At 40.5% G+C, this 12,074-nt stretch overlaps 2 protein-coding genes across 21 annotated transcripts in view; one reads left to right on the forward strand and one right to left on the reverse strand.

The window, feature by feature from the left end:
• FRMD5 (FERM domain containing 5) overlaps positions 1-1,549 on the forward strand; it is a 315,270-nt gene extending 313,721 nt beyond the window's left edge. For 2 of the 4 annotated variants that reach the window (XM_081548305.1, XM_081548306.1), the window contains exon 14: positions 261-1,430. In XM_081548305.1, the coding sequence (XP_081404431.1) occupies positions 261-838 (578 nt within the window). In that variant the 3' untranslated portion in view covers positions 839-1,430. Of the gene's footprint in view, positions 1-260; positions 1,431-1,483 lie in introns of those variants that run through there. The other 2 variants (XM_081548308.1, XM_081548307.1) reach the window with 2 other exon arrangements.
• A 5,526-nt stretch (positions 1,550-7,075) lies between these two features.
• The window catches only part of WDR76 (WD repeat domain 76), a 53,148-nt gene continuing 48,149 nt past the window's right edge, over positions 7,076-12,074 (reverse strand). For all 17 annotated transcript variants that reach the window (XM_081548300.1, XM_081548297.1, XM_081548291.1 and 14 more), the window contains 2 exons: positions 11,302-11,355; positions 7,076-8,581 (listed from right to left, as the gene is read on the reverse strand). In XM_081548300.1, the coding sequence (XP_081404426.1) occupies positions 8,326-8,581; positions 11,302-11,355 (310 nt within the window). In that variant the 3' untranslated portion in view covers positions 7,076-8,325. The remainder of the gene's footprint in view (positions 8,582-11,301; positions 11,356-12,074) is intronic.

Genomic DNA, 12,074 nt, shown 5'->3' on the forward strand with positions numbered 1-12,074 from the left:
TGTAAGAAATATGGCCAAAACTATAAACAAAAAGAAGAAAAAAAAACAACTTACAACCAGTGACTCTCTGATTCCTGATGCTTCTCTGGTCGTATTCTTGATACATCAAAACAGAGCGCAGGGGCAACGGCGGCTGGTCACGTGGGGCTGCAGAGGGGCTTCCTAAGACTTCAGTGATCAAACAGAATGGGGCTGCCTCCACCAGACAAAGCGTGTGCCGGGACACAGAAAGCCTGCTCACTTCCCCTTTGTCTTTCCAGGCCTCGAGTCCCTGAGGGACAGCGCCCACTCCACCCCGGTACGTGCCTCCTCCCACGGGGACACCTTCCTGCCTCACGTGAGAAGCAGCCGGGCAGACAGCAACGAGCGAGTCGCCGTGATCGCGGACGAGGCCTACAGCCCTGCGGACAGTGTGCTGCCCACCCCTGTGGCCGAGCACAGCCTGGAGCTGATGCTGCTCTCTCGGCAGATCAACGGGGCGACCTGCAGCATCGAGGAGGAGAAGGAGTCTGAGGCCAGCACCCCGACTGCTGCCGAGCTGGAGGCCCTCGGGGGCGAGCTGAGGGCCCTGTGTCAGGGGCACGGCAGGCCGGAGGAGGAACAGGTGAATAAGTTTGTTTTAAGTGTCCTCCGTTTGCTCCTTGTGACCATGGGACTCCTCTTTGTTTTGCTCCTCCTCCTGATCATCCTTACTGAGTCTGACCTTGACATTGCCTTTTTCCGCGATATCCGCCAGACCCCAGAGTTTGAACAATTCCACTATCAATACTTTTGTCCCCTCAGGCGATGGTTTGCCTGCAAAATCCGCTCAGTGGTGAGCCTGCTCATTGACACCTGAGAAGGCATGAATCCTCCCAATAACTAGCCAGGTGGACCAAGGAGCCCGGCTACCCATTCCCAGCAATGGGACCCATCGCGGAACCATCGGCACATGTACCAAGTCCTCCTCTCATGACTCAAAAAGTCCACAGCCTAGGAGGGTCGTTTCCCAGAAGAAGAAAGGGGATAGGCACACGCCTTGTCTAAACTAACTGGGAAAACTCATTTCCTTCAGAGGTTCTCTCAAGAAAGGCTCAGCAACTCTGTTTCTCATCCTCCCAATTTGCAGGATAATTTTTGGTTCTGAATTTTGATTTTTCATAGATGTGTATTATTTTGAAAATATCAAAAATAATTTATTTTGTTATTACTGATTCTCGCAGTAGTGTCACCCAGCAGACGGGACACTAGTTGAAGACTAGAGGGCTGTGGTCTTCTGTTTACTGCAGGAGCTTCCTGCTGGGGACCCAGCATCCTCATCACTGCAGCCTCAGCGGGGCAGGTCAGGGGCCTGGACAATGAGGACTGTCTAGGTTTTCTTCCCAGACAGAGCTTTTAAAAAAAAAAAGTAAACATCCATGTAGAACGATTAAATGGAAAGTTGCTTCTTATGACGGTCTGAGTTGGATTTTCTTTTCCTTTTATTTCCTTCAAATCTGAGCAGAGTGGGCATCTGAAGGGACCACTGCTACAGCAGCAGGGGTGGGGTAAGTCTGTCCCCTTAGACTAGATCCTAGTGAGCATCACCATGAGTTCTGTATAATGAACTTAGACTCCCGTGACTTTTTTCTAAGGACCTTAAGACTTTTACAGTGCTCCAGAAGCAATAGGTAAATTCAGTGGTGCCAGGGGTAGACAGCACTGTCAGACATTGGACTAAGTACAGTTAACAGAAACCAGAGCTAAAGTACCAGAGAGACTGTTGAGATCAGACAGCAGTACTTACTTTGTACACCCCTCTCCCTCCAAAAAAGACTATTTCAATTTATATTTTAACAACAAAATATTATTTTCTTATCAATTCACCTTTTGTTTTTACTTTATGGAGTAAGAAAAATAGAGCCTGATGAACTTAAAAGATGCAAGAAAGAAACTGATCCTGAGAATGAAAAGCTTCAGAAAATAGAATTCCAAGATCAACCAAACAGCCTTGGAAGGGACCAGGAAAAGAATCTCTTTAAATAAGAGTTCTAACAGATGCCTCCAAAAGAAGGTGAACGTGGCAGAGACCAACACTTAGCTGTAGAAACACTGCCCCCTAGGGTCAGCCTCTGCACCAGGAAGATGAAAGCTGTAGGAAAGCACTGGCTGTCCTAGCTGAGAGTTGTGGAAGCAGGCGGAGTGTGAGGGGTGAGTGTGGGGTTCGCGGCCCAAGCCCCACAATACTTACAGCCGCTCACACACAAGAACTTGTTTTCATCTCAGGGAGAGATTTCCAAGTCATCTGGGGCTGGAGGATGTAGGTAGGACAGTCCGTGGATAGATTCCTGGGGCACGCAGAACAGAATGAGTCACGTGCAGGTCTGCTTTGCCCTAGTGTGTCCTCTGAGGTGGCAGAACCATATCCATGTACAGAATATAACAGCCATGGAATAAACCGAGTTGTTCTTTTTTAAGGTGGGTATTGCAAAATTTTAAATGCCCTTTTATCTAGACCAAGGGTCAGCAAACTTTTTCTGTAAAGTGCCAGGTAGCAAATATTTTTAAATTTTGGTTTTGAAGGCCATACTCTGTGGCAACTACTCCACTCTGCTGTCTTAGCACAAAAACAGCCACAGGTAATACATAAAGGAGCAAGGCTGTGTTCCAATAGAATTTTTATTTATACAAACACAGTGAGCTGAATTTGGCCCACAGGCCAGAATTTGCCAACCCTGACCTAGACAACAGAATTTCTTAGCAGTGTGTGAGCAGGAGGGCTAGCTCCGCTCTGATTCCCGACAGGTAAAGATCCAGGATCATTTCCCAGTAGAGGCGCTGGGCTTGCTTGTTTAAAGGGTGCTCGAACAACCAACCAGCAAAGAGATGCCTGATGCCACGATGAGCAAGATCAAGTACTGTAATGCTAATACGCAGCCAGAATCAAAGCCTGGAAGAGGGCCGTCTGATCATTTCCATACCAGCAACAATTTGGGCAGAATTACAAACATGTTTTCCAAGTGACAAGACAAAAACTGAGGGAGATCCTAGTAAAGATTAGGGATCACTCAGAACCAGAGAGCCACTGCCACTCGTCATTTACACAAGAAGGGCTTTACTAGCAGAGGACCTGAGTGAAAAGTAGACTCAAAGAGGACAAGGCTGTCAGGAGACGGGGCTGGTTTTACCCTGGATATCTACTGTCTTATGCAACATAGGAGATTACCTTTTAGTGTAGTGTTCCTACCTCAGTCTGTAGAATATGGTGTTTCTATGCAGTGAGTGATAGCCTCGACTCTGACCTTTCATATTCACATTAACGAAAGATGCAGTATTCCATATCTTGGTATGTTACTCGTATCTAGAGTTCCAACAGTACAACAGTCCACACCACTTCCAACAGCGGGGTTTGCTCTCTGAACAAAAACTTGTGGGTTATTTTTTTTCCAGAGCTTATCCTACAAAATATAGATAGAAAAGTCTCCTTCAATTTGCTTTTCACATAATGCTTAAATAACAAACCTCCTCTGTTGGTGACTCGTCTTTTTTGGTATCTCCCGTCATTAAAAGTTGTTCACGTTTTTTAACCTACTGTGTTCCACTATGTCTATTTTCTCTCAAAATTAGTTTTGATCTCACTGTAGAAAAAGCAATGGTTTCCGTAGCTTCATCTATCAGAGGAAATGAAATTCTTACTGAAGAATAGCATACTGCACCTTTAAGCAGTAGAAGGTAAACTACCTGCAAATGTGAATTTCTTAGTTTCATTAAAAAAAAATATATAGTTGTTAACCTTTCGTGTGCCAAAAATTCTAAGTTACATTTTCCTTCAAAGCAATGTACTTTTTTCTACATATGCAGTATGTAGTTAGCATAAAATCACTGGTGCCATGAAAATTATTTTTAAACTTAAATAAATATTTAAATATCATAGAAGAGAGTGGACTCTTTTTTTCTTTTTAACGACAGCTGGTCTCACTTTCTCCTCCTCAAAGTTAACAGCCCATAGATAAAAGGACACCAGTGGGGTTTACACAGCTGACTGCTGTGACTAGAATTATTTAAAAGAATCGCTTTGCTTAGAGTCATCTATTATCCTTATTCCTCCCCGGCAGATAAATACTATTAAGAACTTAGGGACATATGTATACCCATGGCTGATTCATGTTGAGGTTTGATAGAAAACAACAAAATTCTGTACCAGCAATTATCTTTCAATTAAAAAAAATTTTTTTAAAAGAACTTAGAAGCTGTAAGTGTGGAATGATTTTAAATATGAATTGGACCTTGTTTTTCTGATGAGGAAAAAACAAGAAATTATTTTCCAAAGGTTACACAGTCTTAGAACCCAGAGGAGAACCCAGATGGTCCAACTTCTGAACTCGTTATTAAGCCTGGAGTAAGAAAGAGAACAGAAAACACTTCCTATAAAGGGAACAGGATGACCTCACCACTACAGTGACAAATCTCGTACTTACAAGTACTTTCAGCATCCATTCCTTTAACACTGTCTCATCTCATTCTGTAACCACTCTATGGCTACAGGCTGGTAATGGTCTTCTAAATTCCATGAGCATAAAAGGTGAAACTAAGGTCCACTGTGCTACTTATTATCTGATCTTGTTTTCAATTCTACCTGCCCTCCAACCCTCCATTCTGCCGAAAGATCATCTTCCGAAAGCAGTCACCTCCAAATTTTAAGAGATTCCTATTACCTTTAAAATGATATCCAGTGTCCCGTCCCCAGTGAAGTTTTTTTATCTAATTGACAAAAATCTTTGCTCACTTTAAGTGAGCTGAAGAGGAAAAAGCATGAGAACCACTGGATGAGAGTGGTTTCCCGTGATGCTGCAGATTCACAGCTGCTGCCCTTCTTGGATAACTGATGAGGACTCACCTATGTGCACATCCTTTCAGGGCCCCTGTCCGGACTCCCACTGCTTGGGGTTTCTCAGCCACAACCACGCTGCCGCACCTGAACACATTTCTGCTTTTAGCTCCTGAACAGGCTTCCTCTATACACCCCTACCACATGCTAATGGAGTGGAATAAAACACCCCAAAGATACTTATGAAACATTTCCTCACATAGATTCTATTTTAGGAAAACATATTAAGATGTTTTATTTCTCACTCTGGGTAACTGTACTAAATGTTATCTTCCTCACAAAATTCCACCTTTTCATTTGAAAAGTCAAACAGCCAAATGATCCAGAATTATGGGTTTATGCTGTCTTAGAACTAAAACTCATGATTGGCCATCAGTGAAGTGAAACTCGCTCAGTCGTGTCCAACTCTTTACAACCCCATGGACTATACAGTCCATAGAATTCTCTAGCCCAGAATACTGGAGGGGGTAGCCTTTCCCCTCTCGAGGGGATCTTTCCAACCCAGGGATCGAACCCAGGTCTCCTGCATTGCAGGCGGATTCTTTACCAGTTGAGCCACAAGGGAAGCCCAACTCTGTATTAAAAAGGAAAAACAAAACAAGTACTAAATCAGAAGGGACAGCCTAACAAATGAGAGGCCTACGTTTTTGGAATCTGAAGACAGAGGGCATCTATTTTTTCCTCTCAAGTTTGATACAGAAGGCACTTCTTGCCCTCCTCCTCTTCCCCTGTACACTGGCTGAAAATATTTAAATCTTTGTATCCATAGCCCTAAAGCTCTCTGCTTTCCTGGAGAAGTGCCTTTGCAAAGTCCTCTCTGTGGAAAGGTAACTCAAAAGCCAGAATACTAAAACAGGTCTTAAGTAATTAAGATTCTATCAGTCCTTAACTATTTGCAGTTTCTCTTAGTCTGACCAAGTCTCTATTCACCCCAAATGAGATCATCTCCTTCCTCCTTAACGTCACATTAAAAAAAAAAAAAGTCAGGCATCTCAAAGAAAATAACACCAGTAGAATTCAGAGCTTACATGGTTATGAGATATTATAAAGGCCAACTAACAAAAAATGTTTATCCAGGAAGGAGAGAATGCAAACATACATAATTACAGAAGCCACGTGGCTTTAAGCAAGTCTCTGGGAAAAGTGCCTTTCACAACAGAATACAGTTTAAGGATGTCCTAAGGGAGACAACTGTCCTTTATGTGCTTTCTAGATTTAAACAATTGTTTCATTATAGAGCTTACCAGGAAGAAACAAGCCCCCTACTCACTCTCCTTCCTGTAATGCCTCAAGAAGACAGAACTCTTAAATGGAATGGATATAAATAGCACAGCTTATGAAGCTACAATGGCAAAAGAGACCACAAAAGTGAGAAACATCAAGAATTTTCTAACATTTATAGCAGAAGCCAGGCAATTACCACGAAGTATTCAAGGCTTAAACGACAGTACTAATTTGATTAAGAGTAGTTTTCAACGTGTTAAGAAAAGGAACAATTCCCACAGAACTAGCCACGATTAGAACCTATAAAATTAAGTGGTGTAGAAAAGGGAAAGGGAGCCTAAAGTCTTCATTTAACTATTTCCAGAACAGTTTATAACATATTCAACCTCACACAGGGCTTCTCAGGCGGCGCCAATGCAGGAGACATAAGAGGTGCGAGTTCTAGTTCGATCCCTAGGTCAGGAAGATCCCCTGGAGGAGGAAATGGCAACCCACTCCAGTATTCTTGCTGGGAGAATCCCATGAACAGAGGAGCCTGGCAGGCTACAGTCCATGGGGTCACAAAGAGTCTGCCAGAACTGAGCATTTAAGCACATGCACCTGTACAACCTCACATAGCCTTACTTTGTATTTCATAAATCAATATTTCCACCTTGCCTATCAATTCCTGTATTCCAGCACCAAGAAAACAGAGAAACCCTATTCCTTATAAATACCCACAACCTCTTAATAAGCTTCAAAACTTATTTAGTCTTTAATTACAGAGAAGGAAATTATTTAAGAAAAACATTGGAACTTCCCGGGTGGTCCAGTGGTTAAGACGCTGTGCTCTCAATGCAGGGGTCAGGTTCGATCCCTGGTCAGGGAACTAGATCCCACATGCTGCAGCTAAAGATCCTGCACACTGCAACGAAGACTGAGGATCCTGCATGCCACAACTAAGACGTGGCCCAGCCAAATAAATAAATAAATATTAAAAAAGAAAAAAAATGTTATTCAAGGAAATTATATACATCACTTTATTTCTGTGACATACAATTCTGAAAATATCATATTCCCTGTTAGAAATCAGGCATATTGCTGAAACTATTTAAAACAGTCTTTCAGTAGTCGTTTGGCAATGAAGAACAACAGAAAAAGTTGGATAGGTAATAACACACAGTAATCTCAGTCGCTGATTTAGTAGTGTCCAACAACAGACACATTCAAGTTGCCACAGCTTCTGAAAACAAATATTTTTAATGAATAAACTCCAGAAATGGTATTCCATAACACTTTCCCAGGCTACTGAATCTCCTCTGAAGAATTTAAAAGACAAGGACACATAAAGCTGGCTGAGACCTTCTAAGGTAGGAGCTCTTACTTAATAAAGAAATACATTTTACATCATAAAATACATATGCATGTATACCCACAGCTATGTATGCACATGGAACTAAGTTTCACAAAAGAATATTTGTTCTAATTATGTTTGCTATTCTTTACTATTCGTCTCCTTTTCATTTTTTTAGACACTGGTCATACTCACTAACTCACGTCAATAGCTACAACCCAGAGTCTGGGAAACAGTGGTCTGAAGGTAATCTCACACTGGGTGACAGGGATTAGTATATTCCATCCCTGTGTCTACAAGCCCTGGGACTCCCTGGCTGTGTCTCAGGAGCCATGGAGAGGAGTGGGGAGAAGGTCAACATAGGGACCCAGGCCCTGCCCAAGTGAACCACAGCTTCTCAGCAATTATCTTGGGATTTCATGTAAGATTTAATTTAGAGGCAAGGGGGAAAAAGTGCTCAGTTTAAAAAATTAGAAGTTTCAAAATCACTCAGATGAGATAACCTTTCAGGATCCCTTCCAGTGTATAGAAGTCTAGAAATAAATATGTATTTCCAACTGTAAAATAAACCACAGATATATATGACTATAGAATCAAAGTGACAAAAACAACCAAAACACTTATCACTCAAAGCTTTGTAATTTATAATGCTAGACTTTCTCAACATTCTGCCTGGTTAAAAGTGCTGAAGCCATCACAGTCTCCCCTCCAATGTCCTCCCCATCCTACAGAAACAACCTCCAAGGCCTCTCTCTTCCTAAGAGTACATTCTGCTTATAATTCTTATTTACAAAGCAAGTTTATATTCACTAAATAGTTCACATTACCAAGTAAACAGACTAAGCCACACAAATTACTAGGCTCCTTAGACAGATTAATTTGAACAAATTGGTGTTTCCAAACCAAAAACTCTACAACTTTCTTAATTCATAAAAACATGTACCCTCCCACTGGAATTACCTCCAGCCAAAATATACCGAGTTGGGTGCATAGCATTGATGGAACACACAGAGGCAAGGCATTCCCCACCCAGAAAAGAGTGCACCCACTTTCCTGTCTCATGGAAGATTTCCACACGCCGCGGATGGGCCATGCTGCCCACTATGACACAGTCTTCCTGCTTAGGGTCCCACACAGCTTGGAACCTGGTCAGCCATCGCCCAGTAATGGTGTTGTGCCTAATGAGAAAACAAGTTTTTTGAAAGACAGTGTTAAATAACTCAAAATAGCATGGGCAGAGGGTAAAGATGGCATTGCTCCTAAATGCTGGTTTTCTCTGCCAAGTTTCAAGTTACTGAGTCATCAACAACCTAATCTTATCTTTCCTACAAGACTGAAACCCGGGAGAGAGATGTTGTCTGCATTTTTGAATCTCCAGTGCTGAGAACAGTGGTTTGTGCTCAGTGGATGGTCACTAAACATACTGAAATGGCACCTCTTTTGTTCACTGTTTCCTAACTCAATGCACTCCACCCCTTTTTTTAGCACATGCAAATACAAGATCTAGAATAAAGAAATATACAATCTAAGTTACTGCTGTTTAACAGAATCTATTTCCCATATTTGTATTCCCCTAATAACCAAACCCTGAAATCATTTTATAGTCTATACAATCTTAAGGTAAAAAGTACTTTGGGGGCTCAAAGAAAAAAATCACAAGGGAAATTAGAAGATATCTGTACACAAATAAAAATGAAAACACAACTACCAAAATCTATGGGATGCTATGAAAGCAATACTAAGAGGGAAATTTTTAACAGTAAACATTAAAATAGAAGAAAGATCTCAAAATCAACAATCTAACTACATCTCAAGGAACTAGAAAAAGAATAATCCAAACCAAAAGTTAGCAGAAGGAAGGAAATAATAAAGATTAGAGATAAAACAATTAGAGAATACAAAAACAACAGAAAAAATAAACTAAGAGTTGGTTTTTTTATGAGAACAAAACTGGCAAGCTAGATTAAGAAAATAGAAAGTGCAAATAACTAAAATAAGTATGAAAGTGGGACATTACAACTTATGTTACAAAAATAAAAAGGATTATAATACTATGAACAATCATACACCAATAAACTGGACAATCCAGAAGAAATGAATACATTCCCAAACACATAAAATTTACCAAGACTGAATCATGAAGAAATAGAAAATCTAACTAGAACTGTAACTAGTAAGGGGATTAAAACAATAACCAAAAACTTCCCATCAAAGAAAGCCTAGGACCAGACGGCTTCACTAAAGATTTCTAAGTAATATTTAAGTAAGAATTAACAGCAAATGCTCCTCAAACTCTTCCAAAAAACTGAAGAGGAAAGAACACATCTGAACTCATTCTATGAGGCAAACACTTCTAATACTAAAGTCATACAAAGACCCTACTAGGATAAAAAAAAAAAACAAAAAAGCCCTACAGACGAATATTCCTGATGAATACTGGTTAAAATTCTCCACAAAATACCAGCAAAAAACAGCAAATCAGACAGCACATTAAAAGGACATGGATGAACATTGAGGACATTATGCTAAGTGAAATAAACCGGTGACAAAAAGACAAATACTATATGATTTCCCTCATATGAAATATCTAAAGTAGTAAAAATCATAGAAACACAAACTAGACAGATGGCTGCCACGATCTGGAAAAGAGGGAGAGAGGAATTAATGTCTCATGGGCCAGGTTCAGTTTTGCAAGATAGAAAATTCTAGAACTCTGTTGCACAACAACGTGATCACACCTGACACTACATACAAATAGTCAAGGTGGCTGATTTACTGTTACGTGTTTATAATCACAGTTAAAAATAAAGGAAAAAACAATTTAAGTATATGTGGGGCTCTTTCTTCACTGCTCTCCAAAGCAAAAAACAAAGCACTGCCCTTTTATTCTCTACATCGCAACACCACTGACAGCCCTCTTATTAAAGAAGGATGAACAATGGAGAATCACATTTCCCACTGCCGTTCAATGACCTTACCTCTACTGACCCCAGAATCATCATCCTAGATAAGTTTCTAAACATACACACTACCTTTGAGCATCCCCCTGTGATGATAATACTAAAGTAGAGACTACAAGTTATTTGTCAGCAGTGTGTAGGTTTGACTTGCATTTGTGTTAATTTACATGTCAGTTACAAGCCTGCGAGAAAAGGACTTATCTTGCCTCATTGGCACAGGTTCAGAAGTCGCACATGGATTGTGTAAATAAAGTTTCTGTGGTGTTTGAAAAAAATAAATAAATAAAAATACACACTAGAAGCCAATAAACCAGAGTTAATAAAGTTTGAAAAAAGAAACAAAGAGGGAAAATTCTGTGAAAAAGAAAATAAGCATATTAAATATAGCCTCCATAGACTATAAAACTCATGAAGCAACAGTTAACATATATTGCATACCCTGTCCCCAACTTTATAAATGCTGATAAAGAAGTATGTGTAGGAAGTAGACACTGAGTAAAGTTTGATGTAAAATACATATATTAAAAGTAGCACATGCAAAAAGAGGATAACCAAACAAAGAAATAGGAAGATGGGGAAGCTAAGCCCAGAACAAACAGGTGCAAATAAAGAGTGCTTCAGCTAGCCTCACAAGCAAGTTAGTCTCAAAACGATAACATGAGTAATTCAGTTTTTGAATAAAGTCATTCACCTTAACCAAAAATAACCACTCAGAGGCAGAGAATAGCTACAGACTAAAAGAGACAGGACCTCTTTGTAGACGCAGGCAACCTGGAAGCAAGAACCCTTCTGGATGGGATAGGAACAAGCAACCAGGAACACTGTAATATAAAATCAGACCTATACATCTCTTTGATAATCAGATGTCTAATGTATGCAGTCCAACAAAGAGCTCATAGTAATCCAGGGTCCACATTATTTGGCATATGGGAACTGACCTGATGGTGGTGAGAAGAGGAATCTTCGAGGATATACAGCTGCTGTCAAAGATTCTGCAAAATAAACAGCAAGAATAAAGGAGCACACTCTTTTTATTGTTTCTTGAGATTTTTCTGAAATATCATCAGGGTATTTAACAAGCTTTTCATTGGTTTGTGATATGAAATGGTTGTTGTTTTAATATATATGGGATCAGGCTCTAACAGACCTCAGCTAGCTAATATAAAAGTTACAAAGAATATCATAAAATTCAGTGCTTAGAGTTCAGTGTGGAAACTATTTAAACACTATTATTCCAAACTTAAATGTACATTCTAGTGATAATCCAGACTCTATAATCAGATCCACAGTAATATAGGTCATACATAAGGGATGTCGTCTGAAAATACACAAATAACCTACAAGTGCAGGCATTTATCAAGAGCAATTTCCCCAAGAGACTCATCAGTTGAGGGCATCATATTGTCACTTCCAGGCTCTGGCAAGACTGACTGGCTGGTAATAAGGGGAGGAACTCTTGTGGGGCAACTGGAGGAGCTCAGAAGCCTAGGTACCCTGGCAGAAAGTAGCCATGTCATCACCACCTCACCCTTCTCCTTGTTCCTAGCTATCCCACTGCCATTTCTTGTCACTAGAACTTATTAACTAATTAGATTACCAGAAAGCCAAATCACAAGAGTAATGTCTGCAGTGCAAATGAACAGGAATGGGACAAGTAAGTGGCCCTTAAGACAAAGAAAACCGCATGGGTGGAAAGGGGACACTGGGCTGT

The sequence above is a fragment of the Giraffa tippelskirchi genome, chromosome 12 (assembly GCF_054371585.1).
Source record: "Giraffa tippelskirchi isolate mGirTip1 chromosome 12, T2T-mGirTip1v1.2.pri, whole genome shotgun sequence".
NCBI lineage: Eukaryota > Metazoa > Chordata > Mammalia > Artiodactyla > Giraffidae > Giraffa > Giraffa tippelskirchi.